Genomic DNA, 18,402 nt, shown 5'->3' with positions numbered 1-18,402 from the left:
ACCGGAAATATGAATCATTCCCACCACAGGTGGCTGAATGGCAAGCACGCATAGACAGTGTCATTGTCGTAGGAAGCTGACCACATATATATATTTCATCACGGTATTTACAATTAAATATTACAATCGCGGTCGCTATTGGACGACATTTGACAACGAACGAAGTATCGGAAATACACCCAGCTGACGGCTGTGGCTCTGGAAACAGAAATATCTGTACCATTCTTATTAATTGACATACTCTTCAGTTTGCTGTCACAGTATTCCACGTCAAATCAAGACCTTCCTTACTATTGGACATAGTCATTTCCTTTGCACATATTGGAACACACACACACACACATACTTTATAAGGCTGATGCCGAAGTCGAACCTATCACGCTTTCCCTATTACTAGGTATAATACTTACCATATTACTATCACCCTCCCCCCATGAACCATGGTCCTTGCCGTTGGTGGGGAGGCTTGCGTGCCTCAACAATACGGGTAGCTGTATCTTAGGTGCAACGACAACAGAGGGGTATCTGTTGACAGGCCAGACAAATGTGTGGTTACTGAAGAGGGGCAGCAGCCTTTTCAGTTGTTGCAGGACCAACAGTCTGGATGATTGACTGAACTGCCCTAGTAACACTAACCAAAACGGTCCTGCTGTGCTGGTACTGCGAACAGCTGAAAGCAAGTGGAAACTACAATCGTAATTTTTCCCGAGAGCATGCGGCTTTACTGTATGGTTAAATGATGATGGCATCTTCTTGGATAAAATATTCCGGAGGTAAAATAGTCCCCCGTTCGGATCTGTGGGCGGGGACTACTCAGGAGGACATCGTTATCAGGAGAAAGAAAACTGATGTTCTACGGATTGGAGTGTAGAATATCAGATCCCTTAATCGGGCAGGTAGGTTAGAAAATTTAAAAAGGAAAATGGATAGATTAAAGTTAGATAGAATGGGAATTAGTGAAGTTCGATGGCAGGAGGAACAAGATTTCTGATCAGGTGAATATAGGGTTATAAATACAAAATCAAATAGAGGTAATGTAGGAGTAGGTTTAATAATGAATAAAAAAATAGGAATGCAGGTAAGCTACTACAAACAGCATAGTGAACGCATTATTGTGGCCAAGATAGACACGAAGCCCACACCTACTACAGTAGTACAGGTTTATATGCTAACTAGCTCTGCAGATGACGAAGAAATTGAAGAAAAGTATGATGAAATCAAAGAAATTATTCAGATAGTGAAGGGAGACGAAAATTTAATAGTCATGGTTACCTAGAATTCGATAGTAGGGAAAAGAAGAGAGGGAAACGTAGTAGGTGAATATGTAATGGGGGTAAGGAATGAAAGAGGAAGCCGCCTGGTAGAATTTTGCACAGAGCATAACTTAATCATAGCTAACACTTGGTTTAAGAATCATGAAAGAAGGTAGAATACATGGAAGAGGCCTGGAGGTAGTAGAAGATTTCAGATAGATTACATAATGGTAAGACAGAGATTTAGGAACCAGGTTTTAAATTGTCAGACATTTCCAGGGGCAGATGTGGACTCTGACCACAATCTATTGGTTATGAACTGTAGATTAAAACTGAAGAAACTGCAAAAAGTTATGAATTTAAAGAAATGCCACCTGGATAAACTGACAGAACCAGAGGTTGTAGAGAGTTTTAGGGAGAGCATTAGGGAACGATTGACAAGAATGGGGGGAAAAATACAGTAGAAGAAGAATGGGTAGCTTTGAGAAATGCAATAGTGAATGCAGCAGAGGATCAAGTAGGTAAAAAGACGAGGGCTAATAGAAATCCTTAGGTAACAGAAGATATACTGTATTTCCTTGATGAAAGGAGGAAATATAAAAATACAGTAAAAGAAGAAGGCAAAGAGGAATACAAACGCCTCAAATCTGAGATCGACAGGAAGTGCAAAATAGCTAAGCAGTGATGGTTTGAGGAGAAATGTAAGGATGTAGAGGCGTATATCACTAGGGGTAAGAGAATACTGCCTACAGGAAAATTAAAGAGAAATTTGAGCATATTCAATATGAACGTGTGTTTGCGCTGAACCATTATTCCCTCCTATGTAAATTGTTCGGTTGACTACTTCTGCACATTTTGCACCTTTATTTAGTTGAGGGAACATCGATTGTGGTGTGTACATCTAGCAGGTGAAAGGCAGGTGGAAGACACGTTTGCTGGTTCTCTAGACATGAGAAACATCTTAGTTGACTTTGTAATTTATAGGGATGATTTGGAATCTGTTACATCGGTATTCACGAGTGAAAATACGAGTTTCCTCTACTTTTTTTTCGAGTTTTCATGTAAAGGTCTTCACAGATGGGTTAAATTTCTGGTTACTCAGTGGTTTACAGCACACTCCACCTCGCTAAAGTTTCGGGTTTCTGGAGAAAATGGTATGATATTCTGGCGAACCATGCGAAATTACATCTCCCCTTGTAATCCCAGAGTCTGGAAATGGGTGTAGGAAAGCAAGCAAGCAAGGAGGTTGGGGTCAGAACAGTAACGCCTTGGTGCCAAGGGGAGTTGACCCCAAATTTGTAGAACAGTTCTGAGAGTGACTTCGGTCCACTGAGGGCGCTCTGGTCAAGCATTGGGAATGGATGACTGCCTGACCTTATGGGAAATATCTAGTGCAGCAAGGAGTACATCTATGGTGCGTGTGCTTATGCTGTCTGTCTTCATGGTGTATGTGCGAGTGTCTGGCATGTGATAGATATATGAATAATGTAAAAGGGGCGATTTTGTATGGCGCAAGATATGAATTGTATGTTTACTACATCGACACGGTACACGGTGATATATTGTCGTGTTGGAGATTGGTTTCACACTCTAATATTCAAGTTTCTATCCTCAGTGGCAGAGCAGTGTAATTGAGTAAGAGTCTTCCCATATTTGACGATCTTTAGGCCACTTTGCAGGGTTTAATTGTCGGTGCAATATGATGATCTGTACAAAATAGTTTTTTGCAACTGATAGTCTCGTCTGCTGAAAGAAAAAAAGGCACACATTACTTCCACACCAGCGGCATCAGTAATTTGGCAGGCAAATTCAATAACAGCCAATCATAATTCACATGACATCCTTTGTGCCGGGACATAGGAGTCTCTACAAGACAGTGAGAACATTTGCATTTCGGTTATGTTTGTTGATTTTCAGGATGGGTAACACATGACGGATGGGATGCCATGTTAGGAGTATCTGGAGGAATGCATTCGGCGTTATTCTGCGCTGTTTTCGTAAACAGGTTCTGTTAGGACAAGAATTTCCATGCAGACAAGCTGAAAAATCACGAAAACTCCTGAAAAAGTGACCGTTAACTATTTCAAGGGCACTATACAATTCCTGAGAGGTCGACTTGGCTCTAATTTTACATAGATATGTGACATCAGTATAACATTGAGAACCTTTTAGATGTGCTTGCAATTGTGTGTAGCTATGTGAGCATTTCGCTGCGATGCATCACCCACACTTTGCTGGTAAACCTGTGCACTGCTACACGTAACTCAGATGTCCTGTTAGGATCGCTAGGAACAATGCACCCTGTGCTGTTCTGTGAAGCACTGGAACAGATTTCTATAGCGCGACCTGTGACATCAGTATCCACAGGCAGAGAGGTATTACACCAGCAATGGTAAACATGCATGCACGACCCAGAGGCATCTTGAATATGGGATCGGCGTGATCGCTCCATCTGGCGTGGGTGCCTTGGAGTTCTGTAGGAGGGCAGTTCGCTGAAAAGTCATGGTTGATGATAGTTCGAAAGCGTTTTTTATGTGCAGTGAGAGTTTGTGCACTGCTTTATTTTCAGGTATTTAAGCACTGTGAGCATGTTTGTACAGCATTACACATGCATTATCTTTTGACAGTTTGTGAGTGATTTCGTGTCTGTTGCATTATTTTGTGAATAGATGTGTTGGCTGTGCAGTGCATGATTTCGATAGTTGAAGATTGGCAAGCATGTTTGCAGAGTCTTTTACATGCATTATTTTGACAATTTACGAGATGTGTGCTTCTCCTCACATTAGCATACTGCATTATTTTGGTGATTTACGAGTAGTTTGCAGATCTGTAGATTATGTAATGCGACCTCAAGCACGCCAGCGTGAGTGTTTTGTATCAGTATAATAAATAAGCTACTTGAAACCCATCCCTAAATAAATTGTGTACATTATTTCAACAGTTTATAATTAGTGAGCATGTCTGCACATCAGTGAACTGTGATTCATCAGTAGTTTGTAGTTCTGTAGGCTGTTCAATAGATTATTTCAACAGTTTACAATTAGCAAAAAAATGGCTCTGAGCACTATGGGACTCACCGCTACGGTCGCAGGTTCGAATCCTGCCTCAGGCATGGATGTTTGTGATGTCCTTAGGTTAGTTAGGTTTAACTAGTTCTAAGTTCTAGGGGACTAATGACCTCAGCAGTTGAGTCCCATAGTGCTCAGAGCCACTATGGTTTAATTCGTACCTAACTGGAAGAGTGCAGAAAGTTGAAATAAGTAGTTCTCGTAACATGCAAAGATCAGCACATTCCTCAAACTGGGGGACTATCAAGAATGGGGTTCCACAAGGGTCAGTCTTGGGTCCTTTGTTGTTCTTATTATATATTAATGACTTGCCATTCTATATTCATGAAGAGGCAAAGTTAGTTCTCTTCGCTGATGATACAAGTATAGTAATCACACCTGAGAAACAAGAATTAACTGATGAAATTGCCAATACTGTCTTTCAGAAAATTACTAAGTGGTTCCTTGTAAACGGACTCTCTCTGAATTTTGATAAGACACAGTACATACAGTTCCGTACAGTGAATGGTGTGACGCCATTAATAAATATAGACCTTAATCAGAAGCATATAGCTAAGGTAGAATATTCCAAATTTTTAGGTATGTCCATTGATGAGAGATTAAATTGGAAGAAACACATTGATGATCTGCTGAAACGTTTGAGTTCAGCTACTTATGCAATAAGGGTCATTGCAAATTTTGGTGATAAACATCTTAGTAAATTAGCTTACTACGCCTATTTTCACTCATTGCTTTCATATGGCATAATATTTTGGGGTAATTCATCACTGAGGAATGAAGTATTTATTGCACAAAAGCGTGTAATCAGAATAATAGCTGGAGTCCACCCAAGATCTTCCTGCAGACATTTATTTAAGGATCTAGGGATATTCACAGTAGCTTCTCAGTATATATACTCTCTTATGAAATTTGTTATTAACAACCAAACCCAATTCAAAAGTAATAGCAGTGTGCATAACTACAATACTAGGAGAAAGGACGATCTTCACTATTCAAGATTAAATCTAACTTTGGCACAGAAAGGGGTGAATTATACTGGCACTAAAGTCTTTGGTCACTTACCAAATAGTATCAAAAGTCTGACAGATAACCAACAAGTATTTAAGAAGAAATTAAAAGACTTTCTGAATGACAACTCCTTCTACTCCATAGAGGAATTTTTAGATATAAATTAAGAAAAAAAATATTAAAAAAATAAAAAATAAAATAAAAAAATAAAAATAAAAAATAAAGAAAAACAAAAAAAACACAAAAAAATAAAGTATGTTGTTAAATTAACCTAATTATGTCATGCATTGGAAAATTCGACTCGTTCCACATCATTACGAAATATCGTATTCATGATCCATGGAACTAGTATTAATCTAATCTAATCTAATCTAATCGAATGACACCAGGTCACTTATCTATAACACCAGCAACAAAAACGTAAGTATGAACGTTATTAACGTATCACATAAGGTCAGAGCGTCTGTAAAGTTAGCTTATAACACTGTAGTGCTATGTTGCACACACGCCAATAACCAAATTGTTACAGCAAAAGAAACTGACAAATTCTTACTGATAGGCTACTTCTTCCCAGATGATTGGTGCTACTGGTGGCACTACATGCTGGGTGGACGTGCAGACGGTAAATGAATATATTAACACCGAGCACAACAGACAGTATTGACAAATACCTACAAATAGGTTTCTTCTTCCCAATGGATCGCTACTGCTGGTGGCACTTCATACTGGATGGATGTGCAGATAGTAAATGACAGTACTCAAACAATTGAACTATAAAGCCATCCTATATTTACACAAAACATATAATGCCACTGACTACAGACAGATGGGGTGGACGAATAATGTCATTGCCTCAACACCACCGAGCGAGGTGGCGCAGTGGTTAGCACACTGGACTCGCATTCGGGAGGACGACGGTTCAATCCCGCGTCCTGCCATCCTGATTTAGGTTTTCCGTGCTTTCCCTAAATCGTTCCAGGCGAATGCCGGGATGGTTCCTTTGAAAGGGCACGGCCGACTTCCTTCCCCGTCCTTCCCTAATCCGATGAGACCGATGACCTCGATCTCGATGTTTGGTCTCTTCCTCCAAACAACAACAACAACCTCAACACCAGGTGTTGTCGTCAGCAATTCTGGGGAAAGAACTGATGCTGATGTTAGCAATTCCAGGAATGCTGAGCCAATTTTGAAACTTTTGGCCGTGTACTACAGTTAATGTTTCTGATGACGGTGTAGCCCTATTTACTCTTAGATTTCCATTGAGTTCACTACTGTTTTCTTGTGGACAACACCTTACATCTGAGCAAATACTCCAGAAGTTTTTGTACAGCGCATGGTACCTTATGTGCAGTGTCTTGTTGGCGTCATAATGGCGCAATGTATCACGATGGCGTCACACCAGCATCACGATGGTGTCTCATCAATGTCTGGTGTCACAATGGCTTCTTGTTGGCATTGTGATGGCGTCACACTAACATCACACCGATGTCACGTTGGCTTCACAACAGTCTCACTGGCGTCACTTTGGCGTCACGATACCGTCACGATGGCGGGGTGTATGCTTGAGGTAACAATTTATTATGCCTAGTATCAAGAAGATTTAAAATGTGACTGATGTGAAGGTTCTCAAACTTGTCTATGCTGACATTTGTTATGGTACTATCGAATATGTGCAAATCATTGTTCCACTGAAATCCAACCATTCTGCGTGGCAAGAATTTGGTCCAGAGAGGTGGGAAGTGTGAGTTGAGGGTAGAGTTCAGATAGGTCAGGTTTTCACTTGAAAGATTTTCGAAAGGAAGTTCAGGTAGATGGAGTAACTGAATAGGCAGTATTTACAGATGTGGTTCCCATAATGCTGACAAGCAGCCGAAACGAGTGGCCTGATATATCACAACAGGTGTCACTGATTGTTAGATCTTGTCCTTGTAGCTCCAACTGTTGCATGATAGATAACCGTTGTTTGTTTTAGCACGTGTAGATAACAATTAAAAGGTTTGCCATCTAAAAGAGCCGATTTGAACGCTGAGTATCTGGTGTAGCGCCGCTATTATTGTCTGGGTATTACCACAGGTGGGCAACGGCCTTGCCGCAGTGGATACACCGGTTCCCGTCAGATCACTGAAGTTAAGCGCTGTCGGGCGTGGCCGGCACTTGGATCTACATCTACATCCATATTCCACAAGCCACCTGCCGGTGTGTGGCGGAGGGTACTTTGAGTAGCTCTATTGGTTCTCCCTTCTATTCCAGTCTCGTATTGTTCGTGGAAAGAAAGATTGTCAGTATGCCTCTGTGTGGGCTCTAATCTCTCTGATTTTATCCTCATGGTCTCTTCGCGAGATGTAAATAGAAGTGAGCAATATACTGCTTGCGGCCGTCCAGGCCGCCATGCGATGTAGCCATTTTTCTGGGTTCACTCAGCCTCGTGATGCCAATTGAGAAGCTACTCGACCGAATAGTAGCTGCTCCAGTCACAGAAAACCATCATAACGACCAGGAGAGCGGTGTGCTGACCACACGCCCCTCCTATACGCATCCTCAGCTTAGGTAGACATAGCGGTCGGATGGTCCCGATGGGCCACTTGTGGCCTGAAAACGGAGTGCTTTATTACCACAGGAACTAGCCATTCAGCAGCAGCTGCCGGAGGCACCACTTGGGCACTAAAATGTCTGCACACCAGCTGCAGCGTCAGGGCTGTTCATATAGCACGAGGCCAGTGGAGAGAGTTAGTTCATTCTGGTCATCCTCAAGGTCATTTTCACTTTAACTGACCTTTCACATCTGGGCAATTGGCCTCCACTGTCACAGTAAGTGTTACAAAATCTAATAACGTAGGTGTCTAAGGGTGCATGATTTCACAAGCTATGTAGCCTAAGGGTTCCGGGTTCGAGTCTCAGCATGTGCAATTATCTTAATTGTCATATAATTTAATGGAAATATCGCAAGTCTCTGCATATGTCAGATAATTAATTAAAACAAAATACCGTAATTTCAAGCAAATTCGCGTAAATGTTGCAACAAAACTGTGATGTCATACATAAGTACCTCTGTCATGTGTAGCTACAAATCAATACTGCAACATACTTTACACCCATGCTCAGTGTGAAGGTTCAAACCCACAGGCCTCCTGCCCTCTAGGCCTTAGGTTCGATCCCTGCATATGTAAATTAATTAATGCAAAGGATTGTATTTCATGCAATTTCACGTAAATGTTACACCAACTAAACTCCGAAATATCATAAGCGCCTGTGGCCTGTATAAATGCAAATTAATCCTGCTCGGGCCCTGAGCCCCATCATAATTATGTCACCATGCATAAATAGTTTAATATCTCGAACTGCATCAAGTTTCAGCAAACACCACAAGCCTAATGGTTTGTGTGATTTAAAAAGTTTTCAGAGCTGAAGCTTATGTGCACAAGATCCCAGACAGCAAATAGTTTAATTTTGATAGCTTGATAAGAGCTGTAGCCTCACCCACATTTCTCATCTATGAGACTATTCTAATATGGGCCCTATTATTTTTCCTACATCTTCAATATGCTTCTGAAATCTAAATCTATCATATGCGAATTGTTCTCATAAGCTGACCCATGCAGCATAATATGTGACTTCAAATTAATCGATTTATGAACAACCGTATAATGTTCAGCGAAATGAACTTCCCTTTTACTATTTGCAGCCGTCACGTTCTATTTCTGAGCGCCGGAACAGCTTTGCAATCGGTTTCTGTTTCACCAAACAGTAATTTCTACTTCAGCTTGTATGATTTGTTTTCTGTCCTCCTGTCTTGCTGCAAAAGTTTTGAAGGGTACTTAATGAAATTTCTGTTTTGGACACAGCCTGAGGTTGGGGGCGTGTCCTGTTTCACAAAATAGTAATTACTGAGTCAGCTGCCTGAATAGTTTTCTGCCCCCTTTTCTAGATCCAAAAACCCTGAGGCATGTTTCTGCACAGCCATGAGCTCACATGTTTCATACATTACTAATTACACATGTAGGGGCCCAAACCCTGGGACTGGTGGCAGGGAGCTGGAGGTAGGTAGGGTAAGAGGTAAGACCTCAAACTGTGAAACTTCTTGTAGTTGCGAAGTTACTTGAAAATTCAGAGGACTGAAAATGCCAGGCCTTGTGCCTGGAGTCTTTAGGCTTCAGAGCTTGTAACGTCATACACCCTTAGACACTATTAGATTGTGTAACACTTGTTACGACAGTGGAGACCAATTGCCCGGATGTGAAAGTAAGTAGGCCCAGAAGTGATGGGGCCAATCGTCTGGGTGGGTTGGACCAGAGTGCCAGAACCTCTGAGGCAGGCTAGGAAAAGCATCACGATAATGCAACACAATGGTAAAATGGAACTCTTGCAGAATAACTCAAACTGATTCCACACCACCAGGCAATGAATTCGTTTTGGTTGAAGCAACAGTAGAGATCGCACTAATATTTGTTTATTATTATTAGTGATTTCGAGTTATGTTAAAGCTGTCCTCAGATATTTTTGACCCCCCTATGGCTGGTGTTGGCGGCTACCCGGTTTTTCACATGATACCGCGATTGTACAATGTCACAGTACGATGATGGTGTCACATGAAAAACCGAGGAGCCACCAGCACTGACCATAGGGGACCGAAAAGATCTGAGGATGGGTTTAACATAAGCCGAAACCAGTCATAATAACCTGTGTATTGCAGCAGACCATTGTGCTCCATGGAAAATGTTGTCTAAATTCGAGGATTTGTTGTTCCGAGTACAACTGGAAAAAATACGTTGGCACGATAAGGGGGCCATGAATCAGTATAAATAACCATTAATTTAAGCAGAGGGACCAGCAGTCTATCAGAGCCTATGGGACGAGATGACTACACCAGGATACGAGGTGATATGGGTCGACACGCAGCCACTACAAGTTTGGGAATCCACTGCTGCACCATCTACTAGGGCCAAGTCCTTCTCCTTGGTACTTCTCCATACCTTGCCCACTCCAGCAGCGACCAGAGAACTGCCCTGAAGGACAGCAGAGCCATGTGGATGTGAGAGCCTAGGCGCCACACGCTGTTGCTCACAGGGGGGAGATTCAAGCTTATAGAGTCAGCATTCTTGGTCGCCAACGTGACTGTCAGATCGCTGTCACCATGCACCATCTTCGTCACATGCTGCAATGGCAGTGTGGCTGCCACATCCACCGAGATATTATGAGTGTAGTCAAAGGAGTGTTAACAAAATGTTTTGACTCTGATGCTATTTGTTTAAGCAACCAGTGGCCTATTCCCTCACCTCAGAACACTGCCATGGCCTAACTGCGCGCAAAAGTAGTCCTATACAGCTAGGCCATTTCATCAGTTTTAGTTATAATCATTTCCTGAAGCGACTAATATATAGGTTTCTCTGCATGGAAGAGGTCGAGTTCGCAAGACAATGACACTGTAGGCATCAGCTTTTAGAGGATGCTGTGACAGCCTGACGCTGCAGCAGTTCTGAGGCGGAAAGAAGCATATGGGTCTTCTGGTTGGGTACGACTAGTAGTACATCATGTATCTTTAATCGTATCAACTTCTTCAGAGTCCCCATGTTACCAGATAGGAGAGACTGAGATAGCACTCGAAAAGAAGTTCTTTGCGTGACATAGGTATCTGGACCCAAACCTGTAGCAGAATTTCGTCCTGGGTAGTGTCAAAATCGGCCATATGGTAATACAAGTGTGAGGACCCATCGTCTAGTGACACTAGCGATTCCAGAGGTGCCGCTAAACCTTCCTAAATTTACTACAGTCCCTTGAGAAACTGTCCTAAGGGTAAGAGGACTGGGGTCGGGTGCCCACAAGTACCATGTTTGAGCGTTTCATGCAGCTCAGTAGCCTCAATTTAGCCATCAGTGAGACTATCTGAAAGAGTCTGAAAAGCCCCCTGACGACCAACTGGGTGTCAATAATGCCAAGGTAGGCCCTGACAACTGCGAAGTCTTGGTCTACTGAATGTCAGGAGAATGTTATGTCCAAAGCATGACTGGTGCTGGCTGCTCCTTCGTTGTTCACATGATACCACGATCATACATTGTCACAGTACTGCCAAAACATGAAGATGCTGAGTGCTATTTACTAAATTACTACATCCTTCTTGAGGTTTAATAAGTGCATGGTGTAAAGCTCAATTATTATCCTCTACATTGGTATGTACCTTACGCAGAAGTGAATTTACGTTTCCCAAGTCTTCCACATCAGCCATAATAAAGATTGTTTTCAAAATCCTCCCCCTCTCCCTACAGCTATACAACCTCACTTCTGCCAACGCTGGACTCATAGTAGAAGTTATGAAGTCTGTTGGAGTTACATCTTAAGGCATTTGAAGAAGGACCATAATATCTGATATTGCACTTGAGTGTCCTTTGCCATGATTTGTCTGGAATCATGAGATGTAACTTCTCAAAAGTAACATCCAACTGCCCTGTTTCGCTTTTTGGTGTCAAGATACTGAAGTACATCTTGGACGTCCATTGATGGTTAGATAATATCACAGCTGATTGCTGGGCAAAAAGCATGTGGCTCTTCAATGGACATACCCTAAGGGACCACTTCATCCCATAGTTGCTAAACAGACCCGAGAACGCCACTATAACGATGGTTCTTGCACTAACAATTCCTTTTCCCCGTTAGTTGGTGGCCTAATGCAACGTTGCCATCTGCTGTCCTCAGAAAATTGGCCCTGGATCGGATCTGGTCTGAGCCCTGGAGGAACAGGAAATCATCAGTCAGTTTGCTAGACCACCCCGTATCCTTATGGTGTACAGAGAATCTGGAGTAAACATAGGAGCAATTCATTCATTACTTTGTGTCTTACCTTTCTGCCGTATTACTTTACTGCCCCCTATTCGAGGAAGCTTTTGGTAATTGAGGCAAGGCTTCAGATGCCCTCTTAAATTGATGGATTCGTCCGATATGCACCATAGTTAGTTAGTTAATTAATTAGTTACTTGTCTCATGGTAATCTTTATGATGTGGAATGTGTCAATTGCTTAAGAAAAGCATTCATGAATCTTGGTTCGTTTTTTTTTAAAGCTTAAAATTTTTATTACCTACCCCATTCTCTTAAATGGCAAAAATGAATATATTACACCTATAGATTTATTTATTTCTATTCAAGAATTCATCTATGGTATAGAAGGGTTGTCAAGAGGTACGATTTCAATTTATTTTTGAAACTTTTACTGCTGTCTGTCAGACATTTTATTTCATCTGGTAATTAACTAATAAGTTTTACAGCAGCTTATGTTACCTCTTTCTGTGCCAAAGATAGCTGTTATAATCATGAATGTCACTTTTGTTTTACAATATTACTTTTATTTTGTTAACTGGTTTTCGTCTTACGAGGCTGTCTTCAGACATTTACTGAGTATTGTTCCCAAAGAAGTTACAATGTTTGCAAACAACATTGGAAGAGAAGTAACACGTCTAGTCTGAAGCAGAAACATACAGTAAGTAACATCTTTGACAGAGTGGTGGTTATGCAATCAAAAAGTGAAAAATTGAACAGTAAATAAATAAAAATGCAGTAGACAGGAAAAACTTTAACACAAAATAGGAACAGCATGCCTACATAACAGGTTCTATTAATAAAGAAAACCAATAAAATAAAATAAAATTAGTACTTGAAAGACTACATCAGGAGGTATAAAACATGGAGAGTGATACACAAACCAATTAAAAGAAGACACAATTATCAATGTAGCTACAGGTTACATAAGGAACTTAAGCAATATCAATAATATAAACAGAAATAAATAAATGCAGGAAAGTGGGGGTGTTTGAGGGAACGTACAGTAAATGTAATCTTTGAGAGTGTGATAGTAGTGCATTTTAACATTAACATTATATTCAAAAGAGTGGCTATGTAACAGTTAGCATGAAATGAATGAACGAAGTAAGATACGAACAATATTTGATGAGACAACTACAAGAGGTGTTAAACATGGACAGTAATACAAGTACCATTTAAAAGAAAGCCTTAACTATTGAAACTACAGTCTATATGGAATACAGAGACAACAATACATTTCTCATGTCAAAGCTGTTCTCATTTTGCTTAACCACTTTTGCAGCACTAACACTACTTGTATTGCTATAATTTTTGTAAGAGGAGCGTCTTTGACACTTTAAGTTTGGAGTCACACAGGGTTCTATAAGATGCGGCGAACTGAATGTAAAAGACGTCAGCATACCGTCACACTTAAAAGAAACACACGTTTCATCACTCTTCAAAACAAACAATCTGTTAATAATTGTAATCCAAAAAAATTACTGCGTTTCATGAGCTTTATTTGCCCGCGGAAACGACTTGCGGAAAACAGTCTCTATAGTGCAGTTCACCACGTTAAATATCCCAACATGAGTTGCCGTCCACTTCCAACTATTCTTACTATCATAATCCCGAAATGTACTAACACAGTAGCAACGTTTCGCTACTGCAACTCCTCCAGTCGTTTGACGACGGACGTCGTTGCACCTGTCTGGCAAGTGAAGCACTTGACATCGATGGAAGGGCTGGCTGCACTCAGGCAGCTTTCAGCTCGTGTCCAACGATGATGTGGCCATCACCAGCGGAGTGACGTGACTCTTTGATCTCTCCTGAAACATCAGAGTAAGACCAGCTGTTTCTCATAGTTTATTAGTGACACAAACACGGTGAAAGTAATTAACGTATAAAAAGAAAACTTATTTATATGTGGTGCCTATTCTATCGGACATGTCCGAAAGAGCAGACACCTCACACATACAAACAGTTAAGACAGGTCGACCAATGATCTCTTACTGCAGATGCACATCAGGCTCGAACTCTTATAGGAATCGGCGGGATGCCACGAATAATGAGGATAATGGGCAAGGGTGTGTGGATAAGTTGAAAAATGTTCAAATGCTTATGAATTCCTAAGGGACCAATCTGCTGAAGTCATCGGTCCCTAGACTTACACACTATTTAAACTAACTTATGCTAAGAGCGCTAGACAAACCCATGCCCGAGGGAGGACTCGAACCTCCGGCGGGAGAGGCCGCGCAATCCGTGACATAGCGCCTCAAACCCCGCGGCTGCATAAGTTGAAAATTTGGTTTGGTGGGAGGCGTGCTAGGGTAGTTCGTGCAGTGGCGATGACCATTGTGTCTGAGCAGCGCAGTGGTCGGCGCATCTGCCTAGACTGGGGTTCGAATCCCAGTTCGGCACATATTTTCGACTTTCCACATTAATTTAAATCAATGCTCACTCGCAGCTAGTGTCTGTAGTACCTTCGTGAGAAAATCTATTGTTCTTAGAAAATATGCAACTACTGTTCTTTCTGATAACAGATATTGATAATAAAATCATAGACAATTGTATGAGACTAGATCTTCAACGATACTCAATCCGAATTGCGTGTGTAATACGAAAAACTTCAGTCTCACTTCAGCAAACTCGGTCAGACATGATGTTATCGATGGGTTTATAAAAAATCAGCCAAGTTCCTTTTCCCAAAACCTGTACAGCAGAGTTAATCGTTTTCTCTTCTTATCTGCGTACACTTCTCTTGTGCAAGTTCACTCAGTGAAGGGAAACGGGACAAATACACTCCTGGAAATTGAAATAAGAACACCGTGAATTCATTGTCCCAGGAAGGGGAAACTTTATTGACACATTCCTGGGGTCAGATACATCACATGATCACACTGACAGAACCACAGGCACATAGACACAGGCAACAGAGCATGCACAATGTCGGCACTAGTACAGTGTATATCCACCTTTCGCAGCAATGCAGGCTGCTATTCTCCCATGGAGACGATCGTAGAGATGCTGGATGTAGTCCTGTGGAACAGCTTGCCATGCCATTTCCACCTGGCGCCTCAGTTGGACCAGCGTTCGTGCTGGACGTGTAGACCGCGTGAGACGACGCTTCATCCAGTCCAAAACATGCTCAATGGGGGACAGATCCGGAGATCTTGCTGGCCAGGGTAGTTGACTTACACCTTCTAGAGCACATTGGGTGGCACGGGATACATGCGGACGTGCATTGTCCTGTTGGAACAGCAAGTTCCCTTGCCGGTCTAGGAATGGTAGAACGATGGGTTCGATGACGGTTTGGATGTACCGTGTACTATTCAGTGTCCCCTCGACGATCACCAGTGGTGTACGGCCAGTGTAGGAGATCGCTCCCCACACCATGATGCCGGGTGTTGGCCCTGTGTGCCTCGGTCGTATGCAGTCCTGATTGTGGCGCTAACCTGCACGGCGCCAAACACGCATACGACCATGATTGGCACCAAGGCAGAAGCGACTCTCATCGCTGAAGACGACACGTCTCCATTCGTCCCTCCATTCACGCCTGTCGCGACACCACTGGAGGCGGGCTGCACGATGTTGGGGCGTGAGCGGAAGACGGCCTAACGGTGTGCGGGACCGTAGCCCAGCTTCATGGAGACGGTTGCGAATGGTCCTCGCCGATACCCCAGGAGCAACAGTGTCCCTAATTTGCTGGGAAGTGGCGGTGCGGTCCCCTACGGCACTGCGTAGGATCCTACGGTCTTGGCGTGCATCCGTGCGTCGCTGCGGTCCGGTCCCAGGTCGACGGGCACGTGCACCTTCCGCCGACCACTGGCGACAACATCGATGTACTGTGGAGACCTCACGCCCCACGTGTTGAGCAATTCGGCGGTACGTCCACCCGGCCTCCCGCATGCCCACTATACGCCCTCGCTCAAAGTCCGTCAATTGCACATACGGATCACGTCCACGCTGTCGCGGCATGCTACCAGTGTTAAAGACTGCGATGGAGCTCCGTATGCCACGGCAAACTGGCTGACACTGACGGCGGCGGTGCACAAATGTTGCGCAGCTAGCGCCATTCGACAGCCAACACCGCGGTTCCTGGTGTGTCCGCTGTGCCGTGCGTGTGATCATTGCTTGTACAGCCCTCTCGCAGTGTCCGGAGCATGTATGGTGGGTCTGACACACCGGTGTCAATGTGTTCTTTTTTCCATTTCCAGGAGTGTAAATGTTATCTAGAAGAGACGTATAACAGTTGTACTTTCCAGGTTTCACGTACGACCCAGCTGCTACCAGGGACAGTTGCACCTAAGAGTCTGGATAATGTTCCACTGTATTTCCCTTGGCAAATGGAAACCCGTTTTGTCTCTCAGTGCCGGCCGGAGTGGCCGAGCGGTTCTAGGCGGTACAGTCTGGAACCGCGCGACCGCTACAGTCGCAGGTTCGAATCCTGCCTCGGGCATGGATGTGTGTGATGTCCTTAGGTTAGTTAGGTTTAAGTAGTTCTAAGTTCTAGGGGACTGATGACCTCAGAAGTTAAGTCCCGTAGTGTTCAGAGCCATTTGAACCATTTGTCTCTCAGTGTCGTTCTAGAAAAACCATCGTACAATCCTGGCCATAAAGCAGTCGCAAAATTCCTGCCATTTCCGTTGAAGTTGGTGCAGCAGTTTCAGTTTGTTCAAGATTCACCGGTTGCGTGTGCGTCGACAACTGTTGTACTGTTGTCTCCGTCTCAGCACTGATTTCTGCGAGCTTCTGAAGAAACTTTCTCCACTTTATCGTCACTTATTTCTTTCCGTATTACACTTATTTTCCTTATTAATAGCTGCAACCCTTTTACAGAAATTGCTGGCACAGCATCCTTTGGCCAGACGTTTAAGGAAGAGCACGACATCCAAGCTGATGTTCAAATATGCATCCAACCGCAAGTAAATGGTTTCTTTGTTCGTATTCCAGCTCTTAGCTAAGGTTAATCGGTAACTCCGCAATGTTCTTAAAAAACTACGACATACTACTTTCTCACTTGATGGCATATGCGAAAAATGACTAACTGGAATATTCGATCTTTCTATTCGGCAATAATAACATAAATATCAGGTTATGGGAAGATGATGTAGTAGCAGTTGTATTGTATTGTATGTTAACCGGGAGCCTAGAAACGACGGAGAGGCTCCGTCCCCACCGCAGCTGCAGTGCTCCACAACCCCACGACGACTACCGCAATCCGCTTCACCCCTCCGCCGCCCCACACCGAACCACTCGTTCAGGGTTATTGTGCGGTTCGGCCCTCGGTGGACCCCCACACGGAACTTCTCACACCAGACGAGTATAACCCCTACGTCTGCGTGGTAGAGTAATGGTGGTGTACGCGTACGTGGAGAACTTGTTTGCGGAGCAATCGCCAACATAGTGTAGCTGATGCGGAATAAGGGGAACCAGCCCGCATTCGCCGAGGCAGGTGGAAAACCGCTTGAAAACCATCCACAGACTGGCTGGCTGGTTCGCCAGACCTTCGACACAAGTCCGCCGGGCGGATTCGTGCCGGGGACCAGGCGCTCCTTCCCAATCCGGAAAACCGTGCGTTAGACCGCACGGCTAACCGGGCGGGCTTAGTAGCAGTTAGTGGTGGTGAAGAAACGCCTCTACGAAACTGTTCGCTAATTTATAACCGAAGTGCCAAGTTTTTGTTATTGCGATAATGTTAAATGAAAAGACTGTTGGCAGCTGCCCGCTGCAAAACCGCTGTATCCAGAGACTTCGTAGCAGAATTTGGTATGTCAAATGTGTCATAATCAGCGACGGAATTCGCGTGAAACACAGACTGATTCACGAGTTGTTGGCGTTCTATTTACAACTTTTGTAATCTCCATAAGGCACCTTATGTGCAGTTCCGCTTAGCAAGATTTACATATGAATCAAAAGCAGAGCTATAATTACAAACTAAAATGTTGGATATTTGCAGAAAATTTAAGAAATTTGTTATATGCTACTTGTGTAGACTGAAACTGTAAGGCACAATTCAATCGCATAATTCGTTTCGTCATGTACCAAATATTTGTAATTTTGCTGCTGTTCAGTGTACAAGAATACGGCGGTAGTCTAATGCTTAAAAAAATGCTCCTGTTCGAATGCTATTAGAAACATCTTTTCGCGCCCAGAAAATAAATGCTGTGCAGTGTTATCTCACAAGAATGTATAATTTAAGTGATGTGTTTTAATGAAACTGATGATACAGAACACGACCTTGATTTCAAATGAAAAAAGAAACTCAGTATGGTTTAGACAATAC

The 18,402-nt window shown here is 43.0% G+C and overlaps 1 protein-coding gene across 1 annotated transcript in view; it reads right to left on the bottom strand.

The window, feature by feature from the left end:
• Positions 1 to 12,639: 12,639 nt before the first annotated feature.
• The window catches only part of LOC126457958 (ATP-sensitive inward rectifier potassium channel 12-like), a 155,886-nt gene continuing 150,123 nt past the window's right edge, over positions 12,640 to 18,402 (bottom strand). Inside the window, exon 7 of the mRNA XM_050094696.1 lies at positions 12,640 to 13,945. Coding sequence (XP_049950653.1) covers positions 13,872 to 13,945 — 74 coding nt within the window. The 3' untranslated portion in view covers positions 12,640 to 13,871. The remainder of the gene's footprint in view (positions 13,946 to 18,402) is intronic.

This window comes from Schistocerca serialis, chromosome 1 (genome assembly GCF_023864345.2).
Source record: "Schistocerca serialis cubense isolate TAMUIC-IGC-003099 chromosome 1, iqSchSeri2.2, whole genome shotgun sequence".
In the NCBI taxonomy this organism is placed as follows: Eukaryota; Metazoa; Arthropoda; class Insecta; order Orthoptera; family Acrididae; genus Schistocerca; species Schistocerca serialis.
The sequence above is the reverse complement of the archived record's forward strand: the minus strand, read 5'-3'. Positions and strand labels throughout refer to the sequence as shown.